The sequence below is a fragment of the Crotalus tigris genome, unplaced genomic scaffold (genome assembly GCF_016545835.1).
Source record: "Crotalus tigris isolate CLP2741 ecotype Arizona unplaced genomic scaffold, ASM1654583v1 scf7180000024141.418231, whole genome shotgun sequence".
Lineage (NCBI taxonomy): Eukaryota > Metazoa > Chordata > Lepidosauria > Squamata > Viperidae > Crotalus > Crotalus tigris.
Window position 1 is genome coordinate 142,803 of NW_024100409.1, and position 19,022 is coordinate 161,824.

At 35.4% G+C, this 19,022-nt stretch overlaps 1 protein-coding gene across 6 annotated transcripts in view; it reads right to left on the minus strand.

The window, feature by feature from the left end:
* FAT1 (FAT atypical cadherin 1) overlaps positions 1–19,022 on the minus strand; it is a 134,673-nt gene that overhangs the window by 63,862 nt on the left and 51,789 nt on the right. For all 6 annotated transcript variants that reach the window (XM_039322838.1, XM_039322836.1, XM_039322835.1 and 3 more), the window contains exon 3: positions 8,838–9,152. In XM_039322838.1, coding sequence (XP_039178772.1) covers positions 8,838–9,152 — 315 coding nt within the window. The remainder of the gene's footprint in view (positions 1–8,837; positions 9,153–19,022) is intronic.

The window sequence follows — 19,022 nt, forward strand, 5'->3', positions numbered from 1 at the left end:
ATACAGAAAATGTAAAAATGTATTTTTTATCTATTCTGATAACTTATAATGCTAGCCACCGAGAGTCTCCCCAAACAGTGAGGTGGGTGGTACATAAATTTAATAATAAATAAATAAAATAATTCTGTATTTGCCCTGTACTTTAAAATGCAATAAACTCCATATTTTCTCAATGTTTTCTGGAATAATTGCAAAACTTTCAGATTACCTTTGTGTTCTCTGTCTCAGGTGACCACTTTTTATCATTTAAATGTATTTTTAATATAGGGAAGATTGCACTGGCAAATATAATAATACCATAAAAGCATGAGGACTGGATTTACAACTAGATACTTAGTTTTCATGACTGAATGGAAAAATTAGGATTCTTTAAACATATGAGGATATTTTTTGGTTCCTGAAAATAGTGAAATCACAGTTCCTATTTATCAAAAGTAAACATTTTGGGCCTTTGGGGATTGCATCTAATCCTAGAATCATGAACTGCTCTAGCTGAATATAATGAAATGAAAGGTAATATTTTGGAAAAAAACTGCAAATTATAAACCTTTGAATTACTTTTTAAATTAACTGGAATATGACAATAATATAATTTTTTTTTAAAAAAAATAGAATTTTCAAATTATCAAAGCAAGTAGAAAAGTTTATGACCGAGGCTAGTCAAACTAATCAAAAACATCTAGATATTCAGGATAGACTCCATTATTTAGTTATTTATCCACAAGAACAGCATAAGTATTGCTATTGACGAATACAATTAACTTTGAAGCTTTTTAACCTGCAATTGGTTGATAACCTTATTCAAGATAAGAATGCATTCTGCAGAGAAGTAGGACCATATACAAAAATAGAGATGGCAGCTTTTAAACAGAAATTTTAAAATCAATTAGTTCTCAGCCCTCTGGAATGCAGTTGTGTGTACACACATTCACAAGACATTGGATTTAGGAGAGTGGAGAGAGCCAAGTAAAAATCCAAATCTTCCATGGAGCAAACTAGGTAACTTTCAGCTAATCCTGTTCTATTAGCACAATCTACTTCACACAGAGCAGTTGTTTTAAGAGTCACTATGTAAGCAAGTTTGATTATTTAGAGAAAAAGCAGAATATAATAGTAAAATAAATGAAAAAACTAACTGCTGTGAATTTAGATATGCATTATGGGGATGGGCAATAAATGTAGCCTGGAGAAATGATCCACTAAACTTTGTTCTATCCCTTGTGGGATGGAGGTCATATTAAGTTTAATGGGGATTTAAAAATGTATCTTTTTCTAAATAAAAGAGAATAATTTGGCTATTATATCTCATTTGAAGCACAGATGGTACACATTTACGTTATCTTTTAGGGTTCTTTCTTTGGATACCAAAATATAAACAAAGAAATAATAATGACATGTACAATTTGACCAGGACTGTGGTCATCTTCAGTTCAGCTGAATGCTTGGATAACTTCAAAAGAGACAGAGAAAGGAGCATGATGCTGGTCTTGTCTTTTTTTTCCCTCTGACCTCCATACATTCAGCTGGAGAGTGTAAGGAAAACAAGCTGCTTAAAATTCCAAATCATGTTGGGAAAATTTTCTGAGTGAAAAGAAACTTGGGTAGCTTTTTTTTTAGCCTCATGATTTCAGACTTTGTCCAGGCTAAAGTTCTTCATACCTCCAGCTAAAATGTGAAGACAGCTTTCCCGTTTATCATTAAACTGCCCTTGTGCACTATTAACTATCAATAGTGCAATACACTGCGCTCAAATGAATGCTGAACCCCTAATTAAAAAGTGCTTTTAATAGACTGGTATGGAACATTCACAAAATAGTAAGGAAACAGTGAGGATAGGCTCTCAACAGCTGTATTTTAGAGCCTGAAAGATAATTATAAGACAGCATTTGGATACACTTTCAGCCTGTCTTTTTTGACCTCTGTACTTCTGGCAGGGCTATTTTCTGATAGAACAGATTGGACATCAATTAGCATATTCCACCATCTGGCATCATCTATAGTATGTTAGCACATCATCTTAAGGCTGTCTAAGAACATTCTTCAAAATCTACTCTTTTCCTGCATTTTTACGTGCTCATTCTTGGAATCAGTTCCAACTAGAGCCAGGGGTTCTCAACCTTGTCAACTTTAAGACTTGTGGACTTCAACTTCCAGAATTCCAGATAAAAGCTATGCTGGCTGAGGAATTCTGGGAGTTGAAGTCCACAAGTCTTAAAGTTGACAAAGTTGAGAACCCCTGAACTAGACAGACATGGTGAAAATATGTGATGGAAAAATTCATTTTACAGACAATATAGCAGTGTCAACACCAAAAGTAATATACTTTGCTTAGAAGTATAGTTGTTTCCCTCTATGTGCACAAACACATAGCAAAAAAGAGAGATAATGGTATATTATAAAGTCAATCCAGTTATAGAATTACAATTTTATTAAAAGAGTTTTAGAATTGCCAGTTACAGAATGTCTTTAAATGGAAAAGCCAGAGATATGTTTCTGGAAACCCATTTTAGAATGTTCTCCATTTTAAGCATGAATAGTTCTATTAGGTTGTCCAGCTTAACTGGAGTTTAAGTAAGTTCTATTGTAACACTCTTATTGGAAAATTTAGACAGACTGATTCTACAGCCTTAAAGCAAATTACAAATATTAAAGGGCAAAAAATGCAAGTATTCTTAAGATAATATTATTTCTATAATGGTCTTCATGTTGCCTTATCTTTAAATAAGTTTTCCTTAACTGAATACCTATTATAAATAGGCTTAATGAGTTACAACCTCAATCATACTGACATGCAAAGGCCTGCCTTAAAGTAGAACTTGTGAATGAATAAGTGAACAACAGTGCCCTATGGGTAACAGATGGCACACCTACTTAGCACAAAATCAGTAGAGTACAAGCTGGCAAACTTGTTTGATTGGTATGTTTGTCAAGGAAGTCTCCAGGACTTCATGTGCTAGATCAAAGGTTACCATTTTAGCTCATAGTTGGTATTTTTCTGTAACAGTCATTATGTTATCAGCTGTCAGGAAACATAGAATTGGTTTCAGCAAAACTACAAAGTACCGGCATTAGAGTGCATATGTGCCTGTACCAGACTACTTCCTCAGTCTCTAAGCAGCATTAAGATGTTAAGATAATGAATCTGCAGATTTTGCAAGAATTAGACTTTTAAGTCATATAATGCCACATGAGAAGATGGATCCAGATATTGGCTTGCTGCCCAAGAACAACACATAATAAAACTTAACATTCAGAATATAATAAAAGGAACCAGCCACTCATAGCTTTACCCACTCACTACAAAAGTCTTTTTATGGGCACTTTATATATTTTTAAATGAATTCTCAAACAGCAAATAAGAATTTAATTGTATAGAATTAAAGTTAATTTGTATATTCTAAAAACAAAGGGTGTCCTATTCACAATACTGTAAATATTATTACTTGAACAATATTGTTGCTTGAAAGGGCAAGGCAGACATTTATAAAAATATAAATTGAACAACTTTTAATAAATATTTATTTTCAAATAAAAATGACAACTGAGGACAACATTTTTGGAAGGATAAAACTTCAACTAGATACTACGTATATAGTTATGAGAAATGGTTGACAGATTGGACAAAATTTCAATATTTTATTACTTTATTAATGTATTAGTTTTTGGATGAATCCCCCACATGATTTTTTTTAGCAAGTGTTGTGTTAGAGGTCTTGTTTTATGAATTAAATGAAAATTTCACTTAAACTGACCTTATTTCAACAGTTCTGCTTTAAAGCTAAAACAATATATAGCACTTCAATATTCAACTGATTGTCTTGATCGTTTCAAAAAAAGGAATAGCTTGTTTTAGGAGAGTAAACTTCACTTTGAAACCATTATTTTTTACATAGGGTTAGAGTCTTTGATTTAAAAAGAAGGAATTGATGGCAAGCCATGAATGCTTTGCTGATCAGCATGACTGGCTTCTACATAATTTGTTCTACAAGTTGTGGTTAAAACAAATCCTTGTTTCCTGTGATATGAAAAATAAGCCATTACCTTTTGCCAAATTTAATTCTAAAACTGAACTATTGAGCACTTGTACTGTTTATTAAGTCAAATTTTGTTCTAAAGCTAATTATATATTCTTTAAGCAAAAGGGCAATTCAGCCCTTTTTCAATTTCCCCATCTGTACATTGTTCTACAATTATATCCAGAAATTCTGATGAGACTTTATGTGAAATTTCTTTAATCTCAGTTTCTCAATTTCATGTACTATTCTGTTGCTTAACTTCCATTTGGTTAAATTAACAAGGGCTAGGAAACCGGAAAGCTCAAAGATAAAGATCAAATGTAGTTGATGGCTACTTTTAATCTATTTGATTACTTCATTGTGTTTGAGAATCAAGATCATCTGACTCTGAGGTTTGTTTGTTTCTTAACAAGAAAGGCACATACTTAAACAAAATGCACCATATAGCTTAGTAAAATAAAGCTCATTTAGATGAAATATTTTTACTTCTCCACTTTTGTTTATTATTTGAAACTAGTATACTGTATTATCTGAAACTAGTAATTGGCAAAAGACTATCTATATAAGACTTCTGATCTAATGAAAAGCCTGGACAATATTAAAATATGCAAATTAAAAGGTAGATTTCCTTGAAGACAAAGTGTAAGTTGTACAGTATATGTGTCCTGAATGTGGGCAAGGGAAGAGAAAATATTTGCCTTGGGCAAAGCTCAAAGACTGTAAGTCCTAAATACCTTTCTAGGACAAACATGCCCACCTAGCTGATGTTAGTAGATCCTCCAAAGCTAAGCAAGTCTTTGGAACTTGAAGTCTTCCTTGCACTCACACTTTCCTAAGTCTAAGTGCTCAGTCTTCAGATGAGCCACCTGTGTTAGCCAGGAGAGTTGAAAGATGATAGCAGAAATATGATAAACTGTCTGCTGTTATACTTTGCATTTTAGATACTGGCAATCCAAAATTAATTCAAAATAGTAATAAATCCTTTCATTTATAAGAATCTTGTGAGAAGCTGATTACCAACAGCTTAATTTTTTTGCTAAAAATATGCTAGGATCCTGTTCATAAAAGGTGAATGCCATGTAATAATTGTTAAAACAATCTAAAGACATCAGTGAAATGAATGAAATTATGTTCTAAAGTCACTTTTTAGCTTTTGAAAACAGGAGATAAATTGGTCAGGCATTACAATTACAATTCTCAAGGTTTGGAAATATTAGAAATAAAATACATTACTTAGCAAATGTGTATGGGATAGCTCCCCCCCCCAAATGATAACTCTAATCCTGAATAGTCTGCTGAAGAAAGACTCACTGATAAGTGGACTACTCATATATCTTTTTAAGATCTTTTACCCACCTTTGGTAAATGGAACAATAATTAACAAAATATGAAGATATTTTTATCAGTATGATATGGATAATTCCATTGTTATCATACTGGAAAGATCTGAAACCTATACTGGATTCTATAATCTTCTCAATCACATTTAACAAATCTATGCTCGAAGAGGAACTAAAGAGCCTCTTGATGCGGGTGAAGAAGGAGAGTGCAAAAGTTGGCTTGAAACTCAACATTAAGAAAACCAAAATCATGGCATCCAGCCCTCTCAATTCCTGGCAAATAGATGGGAAAGAAATGGAGGAAGTGACAGATTTTATTTTTCTGGGCTCCAAGATCACCTCAGATGGGGACTGCAGCCAAGAAATTAAAAGACACTTGCTCCTGGGGAGGAAAGCTATGGCAAATCTAGACAGCATACTAAAAAGCAGAGACATCACCCTGCCAACAAAAGTGCGTATAGTCCAGGCCATGGTTTTCCCAGTTGCAATGTATGGCTGTGAAAGTTGGACCATAAGAAAGGCTGAGCGCCAAAGAATTGAGGCCTTTGAACTATGGTGCTGGAGAAGACTCCTGCGAGTCCCTTGGACTGCAAGGCGTTCAAACCGGTCAGTCCTAGAAGAGATCAACCCCGACTGCTCTTTAGAAGGCCAGATCCTGAAGTTGAAACTCAAATACTTTGGCCACCTAATGAGAAGGAAGAACTCACTGGAGAAGGGCCTAATGCTGGGAAAGATTGAGGGCAATAGAAGAAGGGGACGACAGGAATGAGATGGCTGGATGGAGTCACTGAAGCAGTAGGTGTGAACTTAAATGGACTCCAGATGATAGAGGACAGGAAGACCTGGAGGAACATTGTCCATGGGGTCGTGATGGGTCGGACACGACTTCGCAATTAACAACAACATGCTCGAATTAGATTTTCTGCTCTCTAATTGAGTGTTGATTTAGTAAAACCAGCTGATGCAGGCAAGCCTCTAACAGCACTGTGTCATAAGAGGCAACCTTTAAAAATTGTTCAGAATTGGCATAAGCTTATTAATTAAAGCTGATATTTATCCCAATTACACCTGTGCTGTGTCAATGCAATGGCTCCCACTCCTTTTATGAAAGCAGCATGATATGATTCCAATGCTAAAGTGCCATTCTGTTGTACTACCTGGAAGATTGTATTTTCCTGTATGCATCTTCAAACTTCATACTCCAAGTACTCCAACCAAATTCAGGATAACAACTACCAGAGTCAGAAATGGTACTGCATATTGCATATTTTTCTTACATAAATATGGCATGATGTGCACTTTCTTGTGTGTTATGGGTTGATACACTGGGTCTGAAAATTGTGTTTTGTCTGTTTAAATTCAGTTTATTTTTTTAAAACTAAAAAATAAAGATAATTTCCTCTGCCCAATTGTGCCCAACTCTAGGGGATGGTGCAGATCTCCTTTTCCTAGCTGAGAGAGCCAGTGTTGGCAAAAGATGCTTCATGGTATAAGGCCAGCATGACTATACATTGAATGCTGTTACCTTCCCACAAAAGTGGTAGTTATTTATCTACCTGCATTTGCATGCTTTCAAAGGCTAGATTGGCAGAAGCTGGGGTAAGAAAGGGAGCTCACCCTGTCTCATGGTGCTTGAATCTCAAACTGCAATCTTTTGGTCACAAAACCATGCACCCTGCGGTTCACGGAAAAACCTCTCTCAACAGAACCAGTCCCTGGTGTCCAGAAGGTTGGGGACACTCTGCTTTAAGAGAAGCTTAAATCAAAGCTATATCTTTTACTTTTATGTGGCACTTTCATTCTAATAATAAAATAAATTGATTTCATTTCTTAAAATTCAAGGAAGCAGAATAGGGAATATGTGCAAAACCTTCCCTTTCAATGAATTTGACCCCCAGGAGAAGACAAAGTACATTCAGAAAAAAATAACAACAGAGGTGTTAAAAGAAAATAAAAACACTGTTAAATCAAGCTCAACTGCTGATGATTTTGTGGAGATACCCAAATATATGCATTAATTATTTTTATTAAAATATTGTCATCACATCAATTTGCTGTTGTAATCTCCTTTGTTTCTACAGAATTCTTTTTTCCCCTCCAATTTTATATTCTGGATGGAAACAGAAGTTGTATTTAGTAGTTTCATTCTGTTTTGGAGTTTGGGATCATTTTTCACAGAAACTAACTAAAAACAAATATAACATAAGAATATAATGTAACATTAATAATTTACAAAGAGGTAGTCCTTGGTTAACAATAATAATTGTGACTGGAATTTCCTTCCCTAAGTAATGTGATTGTAAAGTTCAATGACAAGTAACTGCATTGTTTAGCAACAGCAATATGGTAGCCTTCAATTGCTGATGTTAATTGAATCCCACCAGTCATTAGGCAAGGCCCACCCTCATCCAAGCCAAACTGCCCCTCCCCCTCTGATTAAGATGATTGCCCGGAGGCAGTCATAAATATAGGTGGCCTGGAATTTTATTTACATACCCATGGAATCAGCGCAACACCTGAAACTTTGAAGATCAGTAGTAAATTCCTTTGTTCAGCACAGCTGTAACTTTGAATAGTCACTAAATGAATGGACTTAAGCAAGGATTACCCGTACGTATTTTTTTGAATGAAATGCCTAGCAAGTTTGCTAATCATGCTTGTAATAACAAAAGTTACCTGATAATTCATCAATCTAGTTCTGAAAGCTTTCTAATATGTCTGATGTAGAAGATTCATGTATCATGGAAAATTCTATAAAAAAAGTTAATTACTTCCTAACCAAATGAAAGACCCAAATAATGAAAAAAAAATATCCTCCTACAAGACAAATGAGTAAGGCACGGAGAAATGCATAACATGAATCAAACAGTTGCATACACTGTTCATGCCATATTTCAGTTTAACCCACTGATTCCTTGACAAAAGGAAAATACATAGCAAAAGCTGCGTGAAATGTGATGAGATTGCTAGATGGGATGGTTCAAGGGCCTAAACAATAAAATACTCAAATAGTTATTTATTTTCATGACTGCATTACCTGTACAGAATTGCATCTAATCTTGACCTGGAGGGCACCTTACCATATGCACTTCCATATACTTGTTTCCTATGGCAAATTAACCTAAGACATTTAAGTCTGTACTAATAAAACAGTATATATTGTGAAATAAATACAAGCCAACCAGAATTCAAAAATAGCTGAAAATAAGATACTTTAAAGTCATCCTCTGAATTTTATTCATAACATGTTCAAATATAAGTATCTGCCAACATTCCCAATAAAAATCATTTTCTCTATTGGACCAATATATAAATCAGTTTTGCAATAGTAGTCCTATTATTTTCCACATATTCTTCCCTACAGTACATATTATCTCTCAAAGTCTCAAATGATTTTCTCCAATTTAATTTCTATTTAAAAATCCAAATAATTAATTTACTGATGTAAAAGTTCACAAAATAACATCTGCCAGCTACTTACCAGTTTTAGGATTTATGTGAAAGAATCCTTGTGGATTTCCACTACTAATCTTGTAAGTGAGCTTTTCATTAGAGCTTGAATCCAAATCAAAGGCTTCAATCTGGATGACTGAAATATCCTTGGGTGAGTTTTCCATAACTTCTGGGTAATAAACGGGCTGAGTAGTTTGTGGAGCATTGTCATTAATATCCTCGACTTCTACGTAGATTTCAGTGAAGGAAGACAGAGGAATAACCCCTTGGTCAGTTGCATAAACTGTTAGCCAGTAGTGAGAAGTAGTCTCTCGATCAAGCCGATCAACAGTGAATATTGTACCTGTTTAGAAAGAGATAAAAAACAATGAAAACTCCTTTGTATGAAGTATCAGATAAGTTTTTAAATGCTTTTTTCCCTACAGGACAGGTCAAAAATATTTCTGCTATTCTGTAAAGAAAAAAAAGTATAATGTTCAAATCAATTAATTACAGATGGGAAGTAAAATGCAAATCATATTTAGCTAATTATTATGAATCAGCATTATGAGAAAAAAAAACCAGCACAATTAAATGTACATATAATTGTATACATCAAATATATCCCAACTAATATTTGACCTGCAATGATGCCTACCTAGGCTGTCAACACAATTGATCCAGTCCCACTTGCAAAAGCAGGAAACAAGAATCTTAATGTGTAGTGGTACTATAAACAGATTGCAGATTTCTTTAGAAACTCTGGGGTTAATTCTCCTCAGTTCTTCAGGAGGATTACAAACTTGTGAGGTAATAACCCCTTCATTTCTCTGCCATGGCTAACAATTATAGCCAAAAGTTAGATTAATATACTTTGCTAATAGATCTCATCTGTGTGAGATCTTCTCCATAGAAAGGAACCCATGAACCTCAATCTTTCCCCTTACAATTATCCTGTTGATCAGATTTAAACAATACCAGTTCAGATGCATTAATGATAAAATTTGGATAAAATTTCTATTAGCTCAAGCCAAAGCCATAGGAATTGTCTAGTGAAGGTTGATTGACAAGCAAAGCCTAAAATCAGGCATGGGAAATGTGCTCTCCTCTCAGGACACTTTGACCCAAGATGAAGATGCAACCTTTTGGCTTCCAGAAGCTTTTAAAAGCTTTGTGTTCTAGAGAACATTTGGGACTTTAATGCCAAGTCTTCCGAGAGTTGGGATTACATACTTTTTGCAGAAATTATATACAGTATTGCTGTTATTTTATGCAGTATTACTATTACCATATTGGCTATTACTGCTTCTGTAAAGAGTAAAACTGACTACAATAGTTTACAAATGTACAAATTAAATAAAAGTGAATAAATTAAACTACACATTCAGAAGATCCAGCTATATCTATTCATTAACAACTAACCATTCCCCATATTTGGTTTTCACTAAGCTGCTTTGGCAGCTCAATCCCAATGCAGTAACACCAAAGAAGAATTAATTATCTTATTGGTTAATATATTTGAAGTGTTCCCAATTCCCAAAAAATCTGACCATCACGTACTGTATTGAGTTACATTCTGATCAGAACTTCTAGTCGCCAAGGACTTCCAATTAGGCATCATGGCATGATGGGTGCAAGGAAGATGGGGCTCCGTACTCCCTGTTCAATTTTGTCCCACTAGGGACCCTAAAAAGGGTCAAAAGTTGCCCTGAAGGAGGGGACCATAGTTGATCACAGAGGGGCAGTGGTTCCTCCATTTTATCTGAGGAACTTGGCTTGAAGCCCAGACTCAGGTAAGACTTTGGTTGTCCTTGGAAACTTTCACTTTTGAAGACTATAGCTGGGAAAAGAGGAAAAAACCTCTTGGCCTGCTTATCTGTGCTGGGGACCCTATTGGACTATAAAGACTATGTACAAAAACAAAATGAGTGTTCCATACTTAGTCTTAAATGATAAAAAATCATCTTTAACATCTGTCTCTAAAGTTCCCAGCTTGATATACCAACAAGAAAATGTTAATGAAATCTCAGAAAGAAATTCTATGTTGAAATCAATCCAAAAGACAATTGTTTTACTTCATGATGAAACTAAAAATAACACAAATGAGATAAAAAACAATTTTCTAATATAAACTTACAAATCCAATGACTTCAAAGAAGGAACTAGTAACCCAGAAAACAGAAAGAAAATTAGAAGAAATGGATCCAAAGATGGAGGACCTAAAGGAAGCAATTAACAGACAAATACAGACAAATGAAAAATTAAAAGATGCAGTGGTAACACCGGAAATGGAAAAGATGTCAATATCTCAGAACACATTTGAGGATAAGAAAGAAGAGCTGATCGAACAGATGATAAAGCTGTTAGGAGAAATGCTGAATATTGACAAACAAGAAATGAAAACAAAAACTGAAGGAGAAAGATAGAGGCTGTTTAATGAATATAAATGGGTTGAGCCTTCTTCCAAAAATACTTCAATCAAATTCTCTTCCTCATTCCAAACAATATATACAAAAACAGAGGAAGAACTACTTGATGATTTAAACGTACTGACTTGAAAAGTTATTTGGCAAAGGAAGAAAGCTAGAGTAAGACTGAAGAAAGTAGAGGTTTTGACTTATTAGATGGGATATTATTCTATCAAACAGATGTTTGAATATGGTTTAGAAAATAGATAACTGTTAGAAATAAAAGTATTATTACAATTAAAAGGATAGGATTTGTAACCAGAATATTATATTTTGTTATGAAATGGGAAATATGAAAATTCTAAAAGGGTTTGAATAAGGGAAGCCTTTGGTTACCCAAATATAATTTATTATTGAGAAAATTATAAGCGATAGAGCTACTTTGAACACTTAAGAGGAAAACAGGATATTGATTGAACAAATGATTTTAAGTGCAAATGCAATTGAGATGTGTTATAAACTGCCACTATCAATATTATGTACAATACCAGAAAAATGTGATGAAGATGTCTATATTTAATTGTATATGTATTAACAGTAACAAGAATTGTATCTGCCCAGTGTGGAAAAATGCATAGCACCGGAAGAAGAGAGGATTAAGGAAGCACTGGATGGTGTAGTATTGGACTAGACTGAGAAAGTTAATATGTACCACTGAATTACCAATGGACCAAGACAACACGTTGCTTATTAAGTACTTATGATTGTAAAATTAGAAAATTAATAAAAAAATTTTTTTTTAAAAAAAGAATTTTTAGTCACCAAGACTTCAGATCTTTTTTCTCTTTTTATTCCTTGCTATATTTGACAAAGAAAAGAGAAGAAGCCACTTAATACAAAGAGAGAACAGGGATAATAAGCACCAGAATTAACATTAACTCTGAACAGGGTGGATAATAATCAATGATTTTTTTTAAAAAAGAAAATCCTATAGTTTTATATTTAAGATATACATTAATAATTTAGTTTATTCAGCATGAAATGGAGCTTTGTTCTGTAGCATGAGGTATATTCTGCAATATTTACATTTTTGGTAAACTCATTCAATGAATCCAAGCTCTGCAAGCTGAGATAACATGCACTGCACTGATGCTTTCACACAATTTCATAGTAACCATGAGATAAATCATAAAACAAAGTTCAGGAATATTCCTTTATCCCACTGTTGTGTAAATCTATGTACATTGAAGAGAAATGCATCTGTACCAGGTTTTAAGTGTTTTAGTTAAATAAAAGAATTTGAGTATTTTTCCAGCTATGTGTGATTAACTGATTAACCTAAAATCGGTTCTGATATTTGTTTTACTAACTTGACAGCTTATTATTCTAAATAGGAAACATTCATTTTGTTTGCAAATAATATTAAAGATTCTAACTACCAGCAAGAATGAGTCCTTATATTTAAAGACCACCTGTCATTTCAGATCCATCATGGCAGCGCCTGTTAGTGGGCATCCATTCACCTGCTGCCCGCCATGTCCCTTACCTTGTTGTGTGACTGCCTCATCACCAGCCGTCCCATTAAAGTGAATGGGACTGTCGGTGAGTCAACAGTGGGTCAGAGGAGGAGCTGCTGTGGGACAGAAATGACAGTTGCTCTTTAAAAATTATGATTTAAATCAAGTTGATTTAAATCAAATCCACCAACTCTGAATGGTTAGTTCAATTCAACCCCAGAACCTTTAAAAAAATTGTTTCTAATCATTTACTTAAAAAATCCACAAAAAGAAAACCAATTATCATACTCAGTTTTAAACAGGTTTAAATTGAATTCAGTTTCAAACGTTATTTTAAAAATGTCTGAATTACCACCAGATGTCACTGTAGAAAACATTTATAAAACTAGTAGTGATGAAACAATATGAAAAGCAAGTAAACCAGATATCATTTTATTGAAGGAAAAACTGCTAATTGCTTTGAATCAAGAAAAGCCAAGTTATTAATGCAGGTCAAATTGTCATTTATGTAGCACAACTGTAGACCATCTACTGTAGACTACCAAATAGAAAAGCCTTTACATTCTATATACAATGCACATATATTATAACTGATATAGTATTATACTGGCAGATTTTCTTTTCTTTTAGAAATTCTACAAGGAAAAGAGAAAAATGAAGAGCATTTCAGAGATAATTGAAGCTAGCAGGTATTGTCTGAATGAACTTGAGGGAACTGTGTTAGGACGTCCATCAGCACACCAGTGAACAAATTATCATCTCTTTGATACACATAATATTTCCAATCAGTCCAGTCAATTTGCATTTTTATTCATTTCTTGTAAAGTAATTAGTTTCTCTCTCCCAAATGAAGAAAATAATGTTGTGGCATAGGAGATCTTAACTGATCGGAAAAATGTGCTATAAACATGCCAGAACTTTTCCTGAACTTTACTTTGATCAGAAAGAGTATGGTAGCAACTAATTTTTTTAATTTTATTAAAATGCAAAAGCTTAGTTGGAAAAGGTGGTACCAGACTCCTCCAGTTTTTTTTTCCTTTTCTTTCTTTTTTGCTGCCACAGCTCTTCTAGTGTTTACAATTTGATCTTATCAGTGATGCTGGCTTTATCCTGAGAAAGCCAAGTCATGTTGTAATCCAGCCAACTCAGTTGAATCTTGCACAGAAACTATGACTCACTTCTAGCAACAGACCCTGCCAATTATGTACTGACAAATAGCAACATCCATGAAGCTATTTCATGCAGAAGAGTGGGAATATTCAGTAGAGAGATCCATATGATCAGCCTTATCCAAACATTTTTAATATTCACACCTATATAATATAGCAAGTTGCAAAGGTACCTCAATTTATTTATAGTGGTGCTTAAAAGTTTGTGAATCCTTTTGAATTTTCAATATTTCTGCATGTATAAGACCTACTATGTGAGATGTTCTCCAGACAAATCTTAAGACTTGATAAATAGAATCCAATTAGTCAAAAGCATTATACTTGTTAATTGATTTGTTACGGAACACAATTCAAAGTTACATATTTGTCCTTGAACTTTTTTCCAAGTTCTATCAGGGGAGTGTAGATATTGAACACTCTCTGGGATGATTGTCCTCTACTACAGAATGCACAGCTTTGGGAAGAATGTAGAGGAAGGGGACACATGTCTAGGCAACCAGATCAAACAAATAAACCCTGGCAATTGATGTCGCAACTAGATGGGTTTTGGGGATTTGATTTGATAAAGAGTATTTTGACCATTAATGTTGATTTGGAATCTCATTATACAAGCAGCACTAACTCACATCATTTCATGATATTTTCTTATAGTCCAAAATAAATTTACTGTTTAAAGCAGGGGTCCCCAACCCCTGGTCCATGGACTGGCACTGGTCCACGCAAACAAGCCAAGCCCATCTACGAGACGCAGGCAGCATGCGAAACCACTCTCCATCCAGTCTACGGAAAAAGCTTTCTCCATGGAATTGGTCTTTGGTGCCCAAAAGGCTGGTGGCCGCTGATTTAGAGCAAGTTTAATCTGATAGCTTTCAACTTACATACAATATATATTGAAATGCAAATAAAGGTCTTGTCAGTTAAAGGAGATGATGAAAGAAATGATAGATAGAATGCAAGAAAATACACAGAATGAAGAGATCAAAAAGAGTTTCAGCTTAGCTGGCTCAGAAAGCTGTTGATCCTATAATTGCATCATAAAATGGAAGATTCCCATGATGTCTGGCGCAAGCAAAGGATTCTGGGACTTCTTTTTAATGACACCTTGCTTTTGAGGTATGGGATTGTTGAAATAGTATACTTCAAAAAGGAATTTAATATTAAATGCCAAGTTAATAATTATTTTATGTCAACTCAGGTTTGCCTTCTACTGAGAGCATATATATATAAATGCTCATTAGAATTTTACTGAATTAACTCTAGTACAGTAATAATTTGTAACTCTTGCAAGGGCATGCCTGTAATTCCATCCATTCCATCTATCTTTATCAACCCCTCCTAACCTTAACCAAACTCACTTCAAATGCCCAAATAACAATGACTATTGTTTCAAAGCAGTGATCTGTTTTTATTTGGTTCAAGACTCATTGATTGATTCTTCATGGTATTCTTAGTAAATGTCTTTAACCCTATCATTCTCAGGATCCTCTGTCATACCAGAGTTGTTTCAACTTTTTCTAATCTATTCTGACCCTATGAAAATATGAATCCAAAATCGTATTAATCAGTTGGCACAGGTTAGTCCAAGGTTCTCAAAGTTCAACATATCCCCGGCAATTACATTACAAAATGGAAGATCCCAGAAAATCTAGTCCACAGGTCGGCAACCTGAGGCTCCAGAGCCGCATGCGGCTCTTTGAGCCTTCCCCTGTGGCTCCCAGCCTCCTCTGCCTTTGCAGAGAGAGACAGAGACACAGAGAGGCAATTGCGCTTCCCTGCTTCTCTCTCTCTCTCTGTGTTTGTGTTTTGTGTGTGTGTGTGTGTGTGTGTGTATGTGTAAAAGAGAGTGCACTCACAGTGTTCTCCGAGGAGCTGAAAAGCTTACTGGGCGGAGCTCCTCCCATTGCTGCATCTCTGCAGAAAGCAGGAAGGGCAGGAGAGAGCTAGCTAGCCCAGCTAGACTGACTCAGGAATTCTGGGAGTTGAAGTCCATGAGTCATAAAAGAGACGAGGTTGCTTACCCCTGAGCTTGTTGGACAACAGCTTGAAGCTTGCCAGATATGAGCAGCAGATAGGGGGGGGGGGAGAAAGAGAGAGAGAGAAAGAGAGAGAGGGAGGGAGGGACGGAGGGAGAGAGAGAGAGAGAGGAAAGAGAGAGAGGAAGAAAGAGAGTGGGGGAAGAGGAGTGGCAGACCAAGGGCAGATAGAGAGGGAGGGAGAGAGACACACAGAGAGAGATCCTTTTGACATCTAAAATGAAGATAACACTGCATATATCTTTTTTTACCTGTGTGTGTATGTAATTTTATTCTCTTAAAGCATTCTCTTGGTGATCATTGTTTTAATAGTATGGATATTCCCAAGAGTCATATTTTCACTTTTATTTTTAATGTATAATAAAGGTAAAAAAGGATATATACAGTGTTATCTTCATTTTAGATATCAAAAGGATTTTGCGGCTCCCGGTGTTTTGTTTTTGGTGGGAAACGGGTCCAATTGGCTCTTTGAGTGTTTTGGAGAAAATATTCTGGGACTGCTTGGATAAATCTGCACTGTTAACTCCAAAGGAATTAAATGATTGTGATGGGTATTGATTGCAACCATTATTACGAATGGGGCAGGAGAAATGTGAGGGTGTTAAGTAACAAGCAGATTAACAGGAATACAGAGAACAAGCCCAAATGGTGCAAATTTGAAGAAAGGTACAATAATTGCTGCTCAAAGTAAATGAGGGTAATGATAGTTTAGTGACAAATCTACAAAGACTAATCAAATAAACAGCTCTATTAGGAGAGTAATGCAAATATATTTTTAATCTTCCAGAGTTATACTTTCAAGCATCCAAAGTCACAGTCATGCTTATGTCAAAATTGACAAATATGAAAATGACTTTGTTTAGGTAGACGGACTCTATGAAATTAAATCTTGTTACATTTTACAGACTGCATCACCATTATAGTCAAAGGACAGATGTTCAAATCAACAATGTAGAGGGGGAAAATTTAATTGCTATGACTTCTTGTGCTTAGCATTTCCATGTCTACTTTACATGGATCACAATTTCAGATTACTACAATATAGACCTTACCTTTTTTTTAAAAAAAGGAACCAAAATATTATACAAGTAAAAACAACATCTCTATTCCATAATTATTTGAGAACTGTAGTATGTGCATTTGTTTCTATTTTCTAAATGAGAGAGAGAGAGAAAAGAGAGAAAGAGAAAGCAGCACTAGCAATAGAAATGTATATCTGAAAAGTAATAAGCAGGTTATTGGGCTGTGAGATGGGGAAAATGTATACCATTTACAAAGAAGCTTATTAAGCTATTAGATAGAAAAGAGATCATCTTCCTACGGAAAATCTATGGTACAGAATATTCATTACAGCATCCAAATGTCAACTTGTATCTTGTCCTCCTGGAGACTGTTCCAGAATTCTTTTGGTACCTCATTAAGGAATTTTCATGGGCCCAAACAAATTATAATAATGTTCCATTTAAAGTTGTATTTCTTATGTCTGTTACTCTAACATCATTCTCTACAACTTCGTATTTTTCTTTTAAAGTAATACATTCTCTCTTGTGCAGTCTCCTCAAAATATAAACACAAAACCTAGGTTAAAATTTCTCTGAACCTTTTCAGAAGGCTGTATTCCTATGTTAATGTATCTTGTACTTGTTCCAGCTTGACTGCTGTTGTTGACTTATTATCATAAGGAACTCTGAGCTGACTAGCCCTCAACCAAGCAGAATGAATCATTTAGCCATTTTCTCTTGATAAAGGAAACCACAAATGCAAAACAAACATTTTTTCTGTGCATGATGCTATGTATAAATTTGATTCCAAGTCAGACAAATCCCTTTAGGAAGAAAGCTGGAAACAATAGTTAATTGAAATATATTTAGATACTTTTCATTTCTATACAACTGCTTGATATTCTGGAAACCACAAGTGAGGAAATAAGTTAGTAGACAGCTAAAATCTGTCTGTTGCAATTCCTGCCTTCAGGAATGATCCTCCCCATGCTTCCCCACCAAGATTTTTGTGGCTTCTATCATTATTTCAGTCAGGAAATTAATGAAGATTTGTTGTTCTTCCGGCCTTGTTTTTGTTTCTTTGTTTCATTTTATTTTGTTTTGGTCTTTTTTTCTGGTGTATACTTTTTATTTTTTAGACTTTTCTATGTGTCCCAGAGTTATTTGGTAGCTGGGCAGACAATGAATGAATGAAGGGTGGAGACTGTTATGAGATACAATTTTTAATTATGCTTATTGCTCTGTGTAGCAAGGAAGGCTTCAAAAAGACTACTTTGTAGTCTCCACTGCAGTATTAATTTAGCAGGCCCTGTTATGTTCTCAATGTTTCCTTTCCTGACAAACATACAGCAAAAAAAAAAAAAAAAAAAACCCAAGCACAAGAGTGCTCTTTAATGGCCAAAGAACATTTATACTCAGCTTCAAGTGTTACACATACTATCCCAGGGGTCAGCAAGCTGAAACACTGAAAGAGCCACTTGGACCCATTTTCCTCACAAAAGAAAAAACTGGGAGCTGTATAATGCATGCGTGCGCATACGCACAGAACAGGAGGCTTGATTTAAAGAGTGGAGCCTAAGACTCCTCCTCCTCTCCTAAGCTTCAAAGCACGATTGGCTTTCCAAGGGTGCCACAATCCTCACGAAAGCAGGGGGGAGAAGCAAAGAGGGCGAGAAAGCTCGTGGCGGGCTCGAAGGAGCACCTGTCAGTGTTGGTGATGAGAAATTCCCCACAAACCCAGGGAAGGGGTGGAGAAAAGGAGCCCCCTTTGGGAGGAAACCGCCACCTTTTTCTCCTTGGCTTTGCGCTCTTCTGTTCCTCGGCAGCTGGGCTGCCAAGCCTCTGCTGGCTGGAACTTCCTTTCCTTCCCTCCCTTTTGGACTCTTCCTCCTTCCCTCCCTCTCCCATTGTCCCTTCCTTCCTTCGCCTCCCTCTTTGCTCCTCCTTCGCTCCCTCTCTCCCGTTGTTCCTTCCTTCCTTTCCTTCACCTCCCTCTTTAACCTTGTCCCTTCCTTCCTTCCCTCTTGTCCAGGATCGGGGTGAGCCTCTACAGCTGATCCGCATTTCTGCAGAGCAGCCCAGAAGCAGATCAGCTGTACCAGCTCT